The sequence below is a fragment of the Balaenoptera borealis genome (assembly GCF_965194805.1).
Source record: "Balaenoptera borealis genome assembly, contig: HAP1_SCAFFOLD_1020, whole genome shotgun sequence".
NCBI classification, from domain to species: domain Eukaryota; kingdom Metazoa; phylum Chordata; class Mammalia; order Artiodactyla; family Balaenopteridae; genus Balaenoptera; species Balaenoptera borealis.
The window spans coordinates 188409-204444 of NW_028123191.1; the positions used below are offsets into that span (position 1 = coordinate 188409).

Here is a 16036-nt window from a genome sequence, read left to right on the forward strand (position 1 = left end):
TCTGACATTCTTTGCACGGATTCAGTTCTTTCATCCCGAGAGCCAGACACTATTTTTTTGCCCTTTAGAGCAGCGGAGACTGAGCCACAGCGAGGTTATGTCCCATGGCTATCTGTGGCACAGATGGGACTGGCCCTCCTGCAGGCTGACTGCAGCCCCCCGCCCAACCGGACAGCATGTCATGCCATGAAAGGTGAGGACACTGAACACCTGGCCCAGAGGCAGCAGTGGGAAAGCACTGAGCAGCTGGCAGTCAGAACCCTCTGCACAGCTCTGTGACCTCTCTGGGCTTCAGCCTCCCACCTCTGCAGCCAGGAGCACAGCTGGACTGTCTCCGAAGACCCTTGCGGCCCTGAAAAAGGAGAGGCCGGATTCAGCCTCCAGTGATGTCATAACCGGCACCATGTGGCCGGGAGGTGAGACAGCTGTAGTGTAGGTTTGGTCCTTTGAGTCTAGGCTGTGTGCCCTTGGGTAAGTTGCTCAACCTCTCTGGAATTGGCACCGTCGCTCCAGACCATGCAGGTTCACTGAGTGTGTCCAAATGCTGTGGCGGTGACTCGTTCCATGGGGCTTGTTGGAGGAGATCCCCACGCCCTCTGGCACTGGGTAAGCAAGGTTCCTATCCATCTCTGCCCTCACCATGAGCTTGCTTGCAAAGCAGGGAGCCTTTCTCCAGGAGCTTGTTGGGAGCTAAAGGATTCTCCGTGCACAGATGTCAGTGTGGAGATAGCGATCAGAAAGGACACCGTTCGGGAAGCCCGAGCTAGGAGCCAGGCCACTGTCTCGCTTATTCCCCCTCTTGGAAATTAATCTTTTCTGTAGAAAGGAGGAAATGACATCTCAGAGAGTATCAGTGACTTGCCAGGTCAGGAAGTGGCACGGTGGCTGTGAACCCGGGTGCCTGACACCAGCACCCACGCACGCAGCACGGGCCGGCTCCCGAAATGCCCTCTTCACACAGGGCACCTGTGGCCGATCTTGGTCCTGACTTCTGAGCCTCTTGTCTCCTCTTTCTCGTGGAGTGCCCATGAAATAGGAATTCCCTCCCCAGACCGCCAGGGGGCCCAGCACCTGAACTATATCACCTGTCCCCTCAGCACACACGTCTTGCTAATAAACACCACCAGGCCCTCCGCACTGCAGCACCACCATCACTCTGCAGCGGAACACGTGAAGTCCTCCTTCTGAAACCAAGTCTCCGGGAAACGGCTGGGAAATGCCCACCAGACAAATCCAAGTCACTTTCGGGGTGTCAGGTAGCCACGGGCTGGATTTTGAGGGAAGGGACGATGTCAGGCTGATCTAGGGAGGCACTGGCGAAGATTCAGGGCCAAGCCCCTGCAGGGAGCCGTCAGGGGTGGCGAGTGTCCTGTCCGTAGCCCTGGGCGAGCCAAGACTGATGTTGCGTGTGGGGAGGCAGGGGGCAGAGCTGCTCCAGGCGTGTGTGGTCCACACAGTGGGGCATGTGTGAAGTGTTCCCGGGACTCAGGCACACACTTCAATGTATGTGCAGCCTATGAGAGCCTCTAATTTTCAGAATTGCTCCTCCACGTGTTAAGGTGATTTTACGTGTTGAAGGGAAAAATGGGTTTCCCATATCGTGTCCTTTTACATTTTTTCTTAGCGATTCCTTTTACTGACCAGGGTGAAAACTGTGGCAGAAAATACAAATAGGTCTTTCCAGGGTGTGTTAGACGCAAGCCCCGTGTAGAAGTCAAACAAGAGGGGTGTGTGGGATTCCATCCCCTCTGGGTGCTTTTCCAGGCTCTCATCACCGAGGACTGAGTTTGGCAGGGGCCCCCAGAGAAGGAAAATGAGAAACGGACCACTTGCTCTGCAATCCATACTCCTAAGGGGAATAGAGGGAGTGCGTCCTCTGTGTGTCCGATGCCCTGTGTCTTCTGGGCGAGGCTTTCCTTTGGAGCTGAGAAGCTGAAGCTCACATTAACCTAAGCGGCTAAGACGCTCCGTGTGTGTGTGTGTGTGTGTGTGTGTGTGTGTGTGTGTGTTTTCGGGGGTGGGGGTGGGGGTGGGGTCCTCTTTGGTCCAGAGCCGAGGTCTCTGCACTTCCAGCCCAGTTCCCCACGCCAGCCCTGATGGGCACGGAGTCTCTTTGTCCAAGACAGACAAAGGAAGACAGAGCCAGAATGAAGTCAACAACTTTTATTACAGCTCACATATTTCATAGAAAAAGGAATGTAGCGTCAGGTCCGGTTGTATGAAAAACGGTAAAATGCAGGTTCGTCCTGGTTGCTCTGTTGACACCCGGGGCAGGCTCTCCGCGACATCAGGCACAGCAGCTGCACTTGTCCGAGGCCCCTTTGCAGACGCAGCCCTGGGCACACTTGGCGCAGCCCACGGGGCAGCAGGAGCAGCAGCCTGGGGAAGCGAGGGCAGCGTGCGGTCGGACCACGCGTTGTCCGGAGCCACCCTTCCCAGCAGCAGGCCTGGCCCCAGCTGCCCTCAGGCCCAGACCCTGAGTTTAGGATGGTGTCCTCTGCCCTGAGATCATTGCTCTCAGACACTAGGTTCAGGTTGCCTGCCCCATCTGTGCCCAGGACAGGGCACAGAGCCTTGGAGAGACAGTGAGCAGGGCCTCTGGGGACGAGAGAAAGCCAGCGCCCAGCACCGTCAGTGATGTGAGCAAAGTCCTCAGGATCAAAGTGGAGGCAAAGCCCTGACAGAGCAGCTCCCGCTCGGGATAGGGAAGCTCTGGGCTGCTTCGACAGGAAGGGGCTGCCCCAGGTCCGAGAAACCACACACGGTCACTAGTTCATGTCCCTAAAGTGCTTCAGTCCCTGAGAGGATTCAGAAGCGTGACTCAGGAGGCAGGAGGACTAGTTCTACTGACAGGTCTGAGGTTGTTTGTTAATGACCCGTCTGGGCCTCAGTCTCCCTGTTCTCTAGTGCGCGCCTGGGTCTCGGTCATCTGGAAGGGGATTCCAGCTCTGATTGTGAATCCCTTCCTGGTGGGGGGGGGGGGTGGGGGGGTGGTGGGGGTTACCGGGAAGTTTGGTCACTGTCCTGCTCCTGCCTGCTGAGCTCTGGGCTCCCTGCTCGCACTCAGCCCAGACCCCGCATTCCCAGAGAAGGCCCCGCACACTCACTCTTCTTGCAGGAGGTGCATCTGCAGGCTTTGCAGGTGCAGGAGCCAGCGCAGCTGCAGGAGCCGCCTGCCAGGAAGGGAAAGGCCCGCGGTGAGCAGGGAGAGGGATGCAGGAGCTAGAGCAGACGGTCAGCAATGCCTCCCTGAGCCCTCCTCCTCTGTCAGGACCCAGCCCTGGGAGCTCGTGTCCACTCAGGCGGATAGAGAAGCCCCAGCTCCTCTCTTCTGGTCCAAGGAGAGTAGGTCCCCTCCTGATGGACTCCACAGGGAAGGTCCCAGGCTCCAGACCCAGCCCAGGCTGACTGGGGCTGGGGGCCAGGGCCCATGGCCTGAACCCGAAAGAGGCAATGTCCCCTCCTCCCATCAAGTCCTGGCAGCTCCGAGGCCTCCTCCAAACACTGGGTCCCGGTCTAGCAGTCCCCTGACCAGCTGGGTGACCTCAAGAAGGACAGCCTGGAGCCTCCGTGCCCTCAGTGTTAACGGAGAGGCAAAGGGAGACTGACGTGCTCTCAGGAGCCTGGCAGGCAAGAAAGCCCTGGACCCGTGACAGGAGTCCTCCTGAGCTCCAACTCAAAACCCTCCCTTCTCGTCCTGTGCCTGCAAAGGGGGGCATCCTAAGGCTCAAAGCCAGGGTTCCCTTACCAGTGGGGCAGGAGCACTTGGGGTCCATCTGGAGGAGGAGTGAGGCCCGAGGTCCAAAGCAAGGGGCGAAGCGGCTTCACTGGTCCGGTCGGGGGCGTGTGGGAGCCAGGAGCCCGTGGGCTCAGTTATAGGCCGAGGAGGCGGCCCGGGCGCAGAGGCCCCGCCCCCGCCTTGCACCCGCCCCGCGGATCCGCGCCCGCGCCCGCGCCCGCGCTGCCCGCGGCGCCCTGGGCCGGGCTGTGAGCAACACGCGGGGCCGAGCGCACGATTCCACTTCGGTGCCGGCTGGAGCGGAGGAAGCGGGTGCCGTGCGGTAAGCGGTGTCCCAGCCCCCTGGCCGCCCCTTCGCGATGTGGCCGACGGGAGCAGCCCCCCTGTTGCCGGGTTGTGCAGGAATCCAGCTCCCGCGTCCTCCGGTCTTCCCCGCCCCAGGCCGCGCGCCGCCGGCCTCCGGGTCGCCGTTTCCTGCAGCCTGAGAACAGCCCCCGCCTCCCGCTCGTGTCCCTGGCTTGGCCGGAGCCGGGGAGCGGTGTCAGAGACCGCAGGCGCATGTGACCCTCACCGCCGTTTCGCCCACCCCGTGTGTCCCCAGGCGTTGGCAGCCCCGGTCCCCACCACGGTCCTTTGGAAGCACTTTTCCGGTACCGTCTCCTGTAACCGCCCCGCGATGAACATTGCCTTCGGCCGCTAGTCGTCACTTGTGTTTTCCTTTCCTGGAGGGATCATGGCGCATTTCTCCGGGGGCTCCTTTGCCTAAACTTTGCAGGGGCGCTCCTCACCGTGGCCGGTCCACCCCACGCCAGGGTGGAGGTTCCCTGATCATGGGATGCTCCCCAGGGAAGGCATCACTGTAGGCGATAGGCAGACCTGGCATGAAATAACAAAGCGACACAAGTGGAGAGTTCCCTTTGGGTAGTCCTGACGATTACACACCATGGAGTCCATGCCAAGCCTTGTTAATCACTTTTGCTCTTTGAATTGTCACACCAACCCGGAAGGGAGCTAGTAGTCAGCAGCCCGTTTCCCAAAGGCCAAACTACCTACAGTACGAGGAGGCTACAGTAAAGGCAGGCACACAGTGCTGGGGAGTGGTGCCCTGCTTCTGTGGTCTTGTGGCTTCGCAGCTGAAAGAGAGAGTCAGTGAGAAAGCTCCCCTTTGGCCCAGAGCTGTGTCTTCAGCCCGTCTCTACCGTGTCCAGCTGAATCCTGGGGGGGGACCGAAGTGACAGAATAGGAATGTATTTATGCTTTTGTGGCTTCCTTCTGACTCTCTCCTTCAGCAGTGTTCAAGAGGTTTCTTTTGGTACAACGTATTTCAGAAAACCCCTGAAAAGAAAATGGTAGGGAAATCCTGGTGCAGGTGACAGCAGAGATGGCAGGATCCTTCTGCATCTGTTAGGAGGACACCGACTGTCTTGCTCACGGCTTTCTATCTGTGGTGTCAATGGCTCCTTGCGTGAAGGGAGGATAACCCCCTCCGGGGAAGTGGTCCCATGCTCACAGGGTTGATGAGGACGACCCAGAACACAGAGCTAAACACACCATCCTCGCTTGCGTGTCTGGAAGGAGAACAATGTCTCCTAGGCTAATGATAACAAATAAATAAATAAATAGGTGATATGATCGATTACTCCCTGAGTGCCCAGTATATTCTGACATTCTTTGCACGGATTCAGTTCTTTCATCCCGAGAGCCAGACACTATTTTTTTGCCCTTTAGAGCAGCGGAGACTGAGCCACAGCGAGGTTATGTCCCATGGCTATCTGTGGCACAGATGGGACTGGCCCTCCTGCAGGCTGACTGCAGCCCCCCGCCCAACCGGACAGCATGTCATGCCATGAAAGGTGAGGACACTGAACACCTGGCCCAGAGGCAGCAGTGGGAAAGCACTGAGCAGCTGGCAGTCAGAACCCTCTGCACAGCTCTGTGACCTCTCTGGGCTTCAGCCTCCCACCTCTGCAGCCAGGAGCACAGCTGGACTGTCTCCGAAGACCCTTGCGGCCCTGAAAAAGGAGAGGCCGGATTCAGCCTCCAGTGATGTCATAACCGGCACCATGTGGCCGGGAGGTGAGACAGCTGTAGTGTAGGTTTGGTCCTTTGAGTCTAGGCTGTGTGCCCTTGGGTAAGTTGCTCAACCTCTCTGGAATTGGCACCGTCGCTCCAGACCATGCAGGTTCACTGAGTGTGTCCAAATGCTGTGGCGGTGACTCGTTCCATGGGGCTTGTTGGAGGAGATCCCCACGCCCTCTGGCACTGGGTAAGCAAGGTTCCTATCCATCTCTGCCCTCACCATGAGCTTGCTTGCAAAGTAGGGAGCCTTTCTCCAGGAGCTTGTTGGGAGCTAAAGGATTCTCCGTGCACAGATGTCAGTGTGGAGATAGCGATCAGAAAGGACACCGTTCGGGAAGCCCGAGCTAGGAGCCAGGCCACTGTCTCGCTTATTCCCCCTCTTGGAAATTAATCTTTTCTGTAGAAAGGAGGAAATGACATCTCAGAGAGTATCAGTGACTTGCCAGGTCAGGAAGTGGCACGGTGGCTGTGAACCCGGGTGCCTGACACCAGCACCCACGCACGCAGCACGGGCCGGCTCCCGAAATGCCCTCTTCACACAGGGCACCTGTGGCCGATCTTGGTCCTGACTTCTGAGCCTCTTGTCTCCTCTTTCTCTTGGAGTGCCCATGAAATAGGAATTCCCTCCCCAGACCGCCAGGGGGCCCAGCACCTGAACTATATCACCTGTCCCCTCAGCACACACGTCTTGCTAATAAACACCACCAGGCCCTCCGCACTGCAGCACCACCATCACTCTGCAGCGGAACACGTGAAGTCCTCCTTCTGAAACCAAGTCTCCGGGAAACGGCTGGGAAATGCCCACCAGACAAATCCAAGTCACTTTCGGGGTGTCAGGTAGCCACGGGCTGGATTTTGAGGGAAGGGACGATGTCAGGCTGATCTAGGGAGGCACTGGCGAAGATTCAGGGCCAAGCCCCTGCAGGGAGCCGTCAGGGGTGGCGAGTGTCCTGTCCGTAGCCCTGGGCGAGCCAAGACTGATGTTGCGTGTGGGGAGGCAGGGGGCAGAGCTGCTCCAGGCGTGTGTGGTCCACACAGTGGGGCATGTGTGAAGTGTTCCCGGGACTCAGGCACACACTTCAATGTATGTGCAGCCTATGAGAGCCTCTAATTTTCAGAATTGCTCCTCCACGTGTTAAGGTGATTTTACGTGTTGAAGGGAAAAATGGGTTTCCCATATCGTGTCCTTTTACATTTTTTCTTAGCGATTCCTTTTACTGACCAGGGTGAAAACTGTGGCAGAAAATACAAATAGGTCTTTCCAGGGTGTGTTAGACGCAAGCCCCGTGTAGAAGTCAAACAAGAGGGGTGTGTGGGATTCCATCCCCTCTGGGTGCTTTTCCAGGCTCTCATCACCGAGGACTGAGTTTGGCAGGGGCCCCCAGAGAAGGAAAATGAGAAACGGACCACTTGCTCTGCAATCCATACTCCTAAGGGGAATAGAGGGAGTGCGTCCTCTGTGTGTCCGATGCCCTGTGTCTTCTGGGCGAGGCTTTCCTTTGGAGCTGAGAAGCTGAAGCTCACATTAACCTAAGCGGCTAAGACGCTCCGTGTGTGTGTGTGTGTGTGTGTGTGTGTGTGTGTGTTTTCGGGGGTGGGGGTGGGGGTGGGGTCCTCTTTGGTCCAGAGCCGAGGTCTCTGCACTTCCAGCCCAGTTCCCCACGCCAGCCCTGATGGGCACGGAGTCTCTTTGTCCAAGACAGACAAAGGAAGACAGAGCCAGAATGAAGTCAACAACTTTTATTACAGCTCACATATTTCATAGAAAAAGGAATGTAGCGTCAGGTCCGGTTGTATGAAAAACGGTAAAATGCAGGTTCGTCCTGGTTGCTCTGTTGACACCCGGGGCAGGCTCTCCGCGACATCAGGCACAGCAGCTGCACTTGTCCGAGGCCCCTTTGCAGACGCAGCCCTGGGCACACTTGGCGCAGCCCACGGGGCAGCAGGAGCAGCAGCCTGGGGAAGCGAGGGCAGCGTGCGGTCGGACCACGCGTTGTCCGGAGCCACCCTTCCCAGCAGCAGGCCTGGCCCCAGCTGCCCTCAGGCCCAGACCCTGAGTTTAGGATGGTGTCCTCTGCCCTGAGATCATTGCTCTCAGACACTAGGTTCAGGTTGCCTGCCCCATCTGTGCCCAGGACAGGGCACAGAGCCTTGGAGAGACAGTGAGCAGGGCCTCTGGGGACGAGAGAAAGCCAGCGCCCAGCACCGTCAGTGATGTGAGCAAAGTCCTCAGGATCAAAGTGGAGGCAAAGCCCTGACAGAGCAGCTCCCGCTCGGGATAGGGAAGCTCTGGGCTGCTTCGACAGGAAGGGGCTGCCCCAGGTCCGAGAAACCACACACGGTCACTAGTTCATGTCCCTAAAGTGCTTCAGTCCCTGAGAGGATTCAGAAGCGTGACTCAGGAGGCAGGAGGACTAGTTCTACTGACAGGTCTGAGGTTGTTTGTTAATGACCCGTCTGGGCCTCAGTCTCCCTGTTCTCTAGTGCGCGCCTGGGTCTCGGTCATCTGGAAGGGGATTCCAGCTCTGATTGTGAATCCCTTCCTGGTGAGGTGGGGTGGTGGTGGTGGGGGTTACCGGGAAGTTTGGTCACTGTCCTGCTCCTGCCTGCTGAGCTCTGGGCTCCCTGCTCGCACTCAGCCCAGACCCCGCATTCCCAGAGAAGGCCCCGCACACTCACTCTTCTTGCAGGAGGTGCATCTGCAGGCTTTGCAGGTGCAGGAGCCAGCGCAGCTGCAGGAGCCGCCTGCCAGGAAGGGAAAGGCCCGCGGTGAGCAGGGAGAGGGATGCAGGAGCTAGAGCAGACGGTCAGCAATGCCTCCCTGAGCCCTCCTCCTCTGTCAGGACCCAGCCCTGGGAGCTCGTGTCCACTCAGGCGGATAGAGAAGCCCCAGCTCCTCTCTTCTGGTCCAAGGAGAGTAGGTCCCCTCCTGATGGACTCCACAGGGAAGGTCCCAGGCTCCAGACCCAGCCCAGGCTGACTGGGGCTGGGGGCCAGGGCCCATGGCCTGAACCCGAAAGAGGCAATGTCCCCTCCTCCCATCAAGTCCTGGCAGCTCCGAGGCCTCCTCCAAACACTGGGTCCCGGTCTAGCAGTCCCCTGACCAGCTGGGTGACCTCAAGAAGGACAGCCTGGAGCCTCCGTGCCCTCAGTGTTAACGGAGAGGCAAAGGGAGACTGACGTGCTCTCAGGAGCCTGGCAGGCAAGAAAGCCCTGGACCCGTGACAGGAGTCCTCCTGAGCTCCAACTCAAAACCCTCCCTTCTCGTCCTGTGCCTGCGAAGGGGGGCATCCTAAGGCTCAAAGCCAGGGTTCCCTTACCAGTGGGGCAGGAGCACTTGGGGTCCATCTGGAGGAGGAGTGAGGCCCGAGGTCCAAAGCAAGGGGCGAAGCGGCTTCACTGGTCCGGTCGGGGGCGTGTGGGAGCCAGGAGCCCGTGGGCTCAGTTATAGGCCGAGGAGGCGGCCCGGGCGCAGAGGCCCCGCCCCCGCCTTGCACCCGCCCCGCGGATCCGCGCCCGCGCCCGCGCCCGCGCTGCCCGCGGCGCCCTGGGCCGGGCTGTGAGCAACACGCGGGGCCGAGCGCACGATTCCACTTCGGTGCCGGCTGGAGCGGAGGAAGCGGGTGCCGTGCGGTAAGCGGTGTCCCAGCCCCCTGGCCGCCCCTTCGCGATGTGGCCGACGGGAGCAGCCCCCCTGTTGCCGGGTTGTGCAGGAATCCAGCTCCCGCGTCCTCCGGTCTTCCCCGCCCCAGGCCGCGCGCCGCCGGCCTCCGGGTCGCCGTTTCCTGCAGCCTGAGAACAGCCCCCGCCTCCCGCTCGTGTCCCTGGCTTGGCCGGAGCCGGGGAGCGGTGTCAGAGACCGCAGGCGCATGTGACCCTCACCGCCGTTTCGCCCACCCCGTGTGTCCCCAGGCGTTGGCAGCCCCGGTCTCCACCACGGTCCTTTGGAAGCACTTTTCCGGTACCGTCTCCTGTAACCGCCCCGCGATGAACATTGCCTTCGGCCGCTAGTCGTCACTTGTGTTTTCCTTTCCTGGAGGGATCATGGCGCATTTCTCCGGGGGCTCCTTTGCCTAAACTTTGCAGGGGCGCTCCTCACCGTGGCCGGTCCACCCCACGCCAGGGTGGAGGTTCCCTGATCATGGGATGCTCCCCAGGGAAGGCATCACTGTAGGCGATAGGCAGACCTGGCATGAAATAACAAAGCGACACAAGTGGAGAGTTCCCTTTGGGTAGTCCTGACGATTACACACCATGGAGTCCATGCCAAGCCTTGTTAATCACTTTTGCTCTTTGAATTGTCACACCAACCCGGAAGGGAGCTAGTAGTCAGCAGCCCGTTTCCCAAAGGCCAAACTACCTACAGTACGAGGAGGCTACAGTAAAGGCAGGCACACAGTGCTGGGGAGTGGTGCCCTGCTTCTGTGGTCTTGTGGCTTCGCAGCTGAAAGAGAGAGTCAGTGAGAAAGCTCCCCTTTGGCCCAGAGCTGTGTCTTCAGCCCGTCTCTACCGTGTCCAGCTGAATCCTGGGGGGGGGACCGAAGTGACAGAATAGGAATGTATTTATGCTTTTGTGGCTTCCTTCTGACTCTCTCCTTCAGCAGTGTTCAAGAGGTTTCTTTTGGTACAACGTATTTCAGAAAACCCCTGAAAAGAAAATGGTAGGGAAATCCTGGTGCAGGTGACAGCAGAGATGGCAGGATCCTTCTGCATCTGTTAGGAGGACACCGACTGTCTTGCTCACGGCTTTCTATCTGTAGTGTCAATGGCTCCTTGCGTGAAGGGAGGATAACCCCCTCCGGGGAAGTGGTCCCATGCTCACAGGGTTGATGAGGACGACCCAGAACACAGAGCTAAACACACCATCCTTGCTTGCGTGTCTGGAAGGAGAACAATGTCTCCTAGGCTAATGATAACAAATAAATAAATAAATAGGTGATATGATCGATTACTCCCTGAGTGCCCAGTATATTCTGACATTCTTTGCACGGATTCAGTTCTTTCATCCCGAGAGCCAGACACTATTTTTTTGCCCTTTAGAGCAGCGGAGACTGAGCCACAGCGAGGTTATGTCCCATGGCTATCTGTGGCACAGATGGGACTGGCCCTCCTGCAGGCTGACTGCAGCCCCCCGCCCAACCGGACAGCATGTCATGCCATGAAAGGTGAGGACACTGAACACCTGGCCCAGAGGCAGCAGTGGGAAAGCACTGAGCAGCTGGCAGTCAGAACCCTCTGCACAGCTCTGTGACCTCTCTGGGCTTCAGCCTCCCACCTCTGCAGCCAGGAGCACAGCTGGACTGTCTCCGAAGACCCTTGCGGCCCTGAAAAAGGAGAGGCCGGATTCAGCCTCCAGTGATGTCATAACCGGCACCATGTGGCCGGGAGGTGAGACAGCTGTAGTGTAGGTTTGGTCCTTTGAGTCTAGGCTGTGTGCCCTTGGGTAAGTTGCTCAACCTCTCTGGAATTGGCACCGTCGCTCCAGACCATGCAGGTTCACTGAGTGTGTCCAAATGCTGTGGCGGTGACTCGTTCCATGGGGCTTGTTGGAGGAGATCCCCACGCCCTCTGGCACTGGGTAAGCAAGGTTCCTATCCATCTCTGCCCTCACCATGAGCTTGCTTGCAAAGCAGGGAGCCTTTCTCCAGGAGCTTGTTGGGAGCTAAAGGATTCTCCGTGCACAGATGTCAGTGTGGAGATAGCGATCAGAAAGGACACCGTTCGGGAAGCCCGAGCTAGGAGCCAGGCCACTGTCTCGCTTATTCCCCCTCTTGGAAATTAATCTTTTCTGTAGAAAGGAGGAAATGACATCTCAGAGAGTATCAGTGACTTGCCAGGTCAGGAAGTGGCACGGTGGCTGTGAACCCGGGTGCCTGACACCAGCACCCACGCACGCAGCACGGGCCGGCTCCCGAAATGCCCTCTTCACACAGGGCACCTGTGGCCGATCTTGGTCCTGACTTCTGAGCCTCTTGTCTCCTCTTTCTCTTGGAGTGCCCATGAAATAGGAATTCCCTCCCCAGACCGCCAGGGGGCCCAGCACCTGAACTATATCACCTGTCCCCTCAGCACACACGTCTTGCTAATAAACACCACCAGGCCCTCCGCACTGCAGCACCACCATCACTCTGCAGCGGAACACGTGAAGTCCTCCTTCTGAAACCAAGTCTCCGGGAAACGGCTGGGAAATGCCCACCAGACAAATCCAAGTCACTTTCGGGGTGTCAGGTAGCCACGGGCTGGATTTTGAGGGAAGGGACGATGTCAGGCTGATCTAGGGAGGCACTGGCGAAGATTCAGGGCCAAGCCCCTGCAGGGAGCCGTCAGGGGTGGCGAGTGTCCTGTCCGTAGCCCTGGGCGAGCCAAGACTGATGTTGCGTGTGGGGAGGCAGGGGGCAGAGCTGCTCCAGGCGTGTGTGGTCCACACAGTGGGGCATGTGTGAAGTGTTCCCGGGACTCAAGCACACACTTCAATGTATGTGCAGCCTATGAGAGCCTCTAATTTTCAGAATTGCTCCTCCACGTGTTAAGGTGATTTTACGTGTTGAAGGGAAAAATGGGTTTCCCATATCGTGTCCTTTTACATTTTTTTCTTAGCGGTTCTTTTTACTGACCAGGGTGAAAACTGTGGCAGAAAATACAAATAGGTCTTTCCAGGGTGTGTTAGACGCAAGCCCCGTGTAGAAGTCAAACAAGGGGGGTGTGGGATTCCATCCCCTCTGGGTGCTTTTCCAGGCTCTCATCACCGAGGACTGAGTTTGGCAGGGGCCCCCAGAGAAGGAAAATGAGAAACGGACCACTTGCTCTGCAATCCATACTCCTAAGGGGAATAGAGGGAGTGCGTCCTCTGTGTGTCCGATGCCCTGTGTCTTCTGGGCGAGGCTTTCCTTTGGAGCTGAGAAACTGAAGCTCACATTAACCTAAGCGGCTAAGACGCTCCGTGTGTGTGTGTGTGTTTTGGGGGGTGGGGGAGGGTCCTCTTTGGTCCAGAGCCGAGGTCTCTGCACTTCCAGCCCAGCTCCCCACGCCAGCCCTGATGGGCACGGAGTCTCTTTGTCCAAGACAGACAAAGGAAGACAGAGCCAGAATGAAGTCAACAACTTTTATTACAGCTCACATATTTCATAGAAAAAGGAATGTAGCGTCAGGTCCGGTTGTATGAAAAACGGTAAAATGCAGGTTCGTCCTGGTTGCTCTGTTGACACCCGGGGCAGGCTCTCCGCGACATCAGGCACAGCAGCTGCACTTGTCCGAGGCCCCTTTGCAGACGCAGCCCTGGGCACACTTGGCGCAGCCCACGGGGCAGCAGGAGCAGCAGCCTGGGGAAGCGAGGGCAGCGTGCGGTCGGACCACGCGTTGTCCGGAGCCACCCTTCCCAGCAGCAGGCCTGGCCCCAGCTGCCCTCAGGCCCAGACCCTGAGTTTAGGATGGTGTCCTCTGCCCTGAGATCATTGCTCTCAGACACTAGGTTCAGGTTGCCTGCCCCATCTGTGCCCAGGACAGGGCACAGAGCCTTGGAGAGACAGTGAGCAGGGCCTCTGGGGACGAGAGAAAGCCAGCGCCCAGCACCGTCAGTGATGTGAGCAAAGTCCTCAGGATCAAAGTGGAGGCAAAGCCCTGACAGAGCAGCTCCCGCTCGGGATAGGGAAGCTCTGGGCTGCTTCGACAGGAAGGGGCTGCCCCAGGTCCGAGAAACCACACACGGTCACTAGTTCATGTCCCTAAAGTGCTTCAGTCCCTGAGAGGATTCAGAAGCGTGACTCAGGAGGCAGGAGGACTAGTTCTACTGACAGGTCTGAGGTTGTTTGTTAATGACCCGTCTGGGCCTCAGTCTCCCTGTTCTCTAGTGCGCGCCTGGGTCTCGGTCATCTGGAAGGGGATTCCAGCTCTGATTGTGAATCCCTTCCTGGTGAGGTGGGGTGGTGGTGGTGGGGGTTACCGGGAAGTTTGGTCACTGTCCTGCTCCTGCCTGCTGAGCTCTGGGCTCCCTGCTCGCACTCAGCCCAGACCCCGCATTCCCAGAGAAGGCCCCGCACACTCACTCTTCTTGCAGGAGGTGCATCTGCAGGCTTTGCAGGTGCAGGAGCCAGCGCAGCTGCAGGAGCCGCCTGCCAGGAAGGGAAAGGCCCGCGGTGAGCAGGGAGAGGGATGCAGGAGCTAGAGCAGACGGTCAGCAATGCCTCCCTGAGCCCTCCTCCTCTGTCAGGACCCAGCCCTGGGAGCTCGTGTCCACTCAGGCGGATAGAGAAGCCCCAGCTCCTCTCTTCTGGTCCAAGGAGAGTAGGTCCCCTCCTGATGGACTCCACAGGGAAGGTCCCAGGCTCCAGACCCAGCCCAGGCTGACTGGGGCTGGGGGCCAGGGCCCATGGCCTGAACCCGAAAGAGGCAATGTCCCCTCCTCCCATCAAGTCCTGGCAGCTCCGAGGCCTCCTCCAAACACTGGGTCCCGGTCTAGCAGTCCCCTGACCAGCTGGGTGACCTCAAGAAGGACAGCCTGGAGCCTCCGTGCCCTCAGTGTTAACGGAGAGGCAAAGGGAGACTGACGTGCTCTCAGGAGCCTGGCAGGCAAGAAAGCCCTGGACCCGTGACAGGAGTCCTCCTGAGCTCCAACTCAAAACCCTCCCTTCTCGTCCTGTGCCTGCGAAGGGGGGCATCCTAAGGCTCAAAGCCAGGGTTCCCTTACCAGTGGGGCAGGAGCACTTGGGGTCCATCTGGAGGAGGAGTGAGGCCCGAGGTCCAAAGCAAGGGGCGAAGCGGCTTCACTGGTCCGGTCGGGGGCGTGTGGGAGCCAGGAGCCCGTGGGCTCAGTTATAGGCCGAGGAGGCGGCCCGGGCGCAGAGGCCCCGCCCCCGCCTTGCACCCGCCCCGCGGATCCGCGCCCGCGCCCGCGCCCGCGCTGCCCGCGGCGCCCTGGGCCGGGCTGTGAGCAACACGCGGGGCCGAGCGCACGATTCCACTTCGGTGCCGGCTGGAGCGGAGGAAGCGGGTGCCGTGCGGTAAGCGGTGTCCCAGCCCCCTGGCCGCCCCTTCGCGATGTGGCCGACGGGAGCAGCCCCCCTGTTGCCGGGTTGTGCAGGAATCCAGCTCCCGCGTCCTCCGGTCTTCCCCGCCCCAGGCCGCGCGCCGCCGGCCTCCGGGTCGCCGTTTCCTGCAGCCTGAGAACAGCCCCCGCCTCCCGCTCGTGTCCCTGGCTTGGCCGGAGCCGGGGAGCGGTGTCAGAGACCGCAGGCGCATGTGACCCTCACCGCCGTTTCGCCCACCCCGTGTGTCCCCAGGCGTTGGCAGCCCCGGTCTCCACCACGGTCCTTTGGAAGCACTTTTCCGGTACCGTCTCCTGTAACCGCCCCGCGATGAACATTGCCTTCGGCCGCTAGTCGTCACTTGTGTTTTCCTTTCCTGGAGGGATCATGGCGCATTTCTCCGGGGGCTCCTTTGCCTAAACTTTGCAGGGGCGCTCCTCACCGTGGCCGGTCCACCCCACGCCAGGGTGGAGGTTCCCTGATCATGGGATGCTCCCCAGGGAAGGCATCACTGTAGGCGATAGGCAGACCTGGCATGAAATAACAAAGCGACACAAGTGGAGAGTTCCCTTTGGGTAGTCCTGACGATTACACACCATGGAGTCCATGCCAAGCCTTGTTAATCACTTTTGCTCTTTGAATTGTCACACCAACCCGGAAGGGAGCTAGTAGTCAGCAGCCCGTTTCCCAAAGGCCAAACTACCTACAGTACGAGGAGGCTACAGTAAAGGCAGGCACACAGTGCTGGGGAGTGGTGCCCTGCTTCTGTGGTCTTGTGGCTTCGCAGCTGAAAGAGAGAGTCAGTGAGAAAGCTCCCCTTTGGCCCAGAGCTGTGTCTTCAGCCCGTCTCTACCGTGTCCAGCTGAATCCTGGGGGGGGGACCGAAGTGACAGAATAGGAATGTATTTATGCTTTTGTGGCTTCCTTCTGACTCTCTCCTTCAGCAGTGTTCAAGAGGTTTCTTTTGGTACAACGTATTTCAGAAAACCCCTGAAAAGAAAATGGTAGGGAAATCCTGGTGCAGGTGACAGCAGAGATGGCAGGATCCTTCTGCATCTGTTAGGAGGACACCGACTGTCTTGCTCACGGCTTTCTATCTGTAGTGTCAATGGCTCCTTGCGTGAAGGGAGGATAACCCCCTCCGGGGAAGTGGTCCCATGCTCACAGGGTTGATGAGGACGACCCAGAACACAGAGCT

The 16036-nt window shown here is 58.9% G+C and overlaps 2 protein-coding genes across 2 annotated transcripts; both read right to left on the reverse strand.

Annotated features, from left to right (window-relative positions):
* Window positions 1-2287: 2287 nt before the first annotated feature.
* LOC309621818 (metallothionein-1E) lies at window positions 2288-3776 on the reverse strand (the record flags this gene model as incomplete). Its single annotated transcript, XM_082409146.1, has 3 exons — window positions 2288-2379; window positions 3108-3173; window positions 3749-3776. 3 exons carry the CDS (start codon window positions 3774-3776, stop codon window positions 2288-2290), a joined length of 186 nt encoding a protein of 61 aa, XP_082265272.1.
* Window positions 3777-7682: 3906 nt separating this feature from the next.
* On the reverse strand, window positions 7683-9166 carry LOC309621825 (metallothionein-1E; the record flags this gene model as incomplete). Its single annotated transcript, XM_082409153.1, has 3 exons — window positions 7683-7774; window positions 8498-8563; window positions 9139-9166. 3 exons carry the CDS (start codon window positions 9164-9166, stop codon window positions 7683-7685), a joined length of 186 nt encoding a protein of 61 aa, XP_082265279.1.
* Between the last annotated feature and the right edge of the window lie 6870 nt (window positions 9167-16036).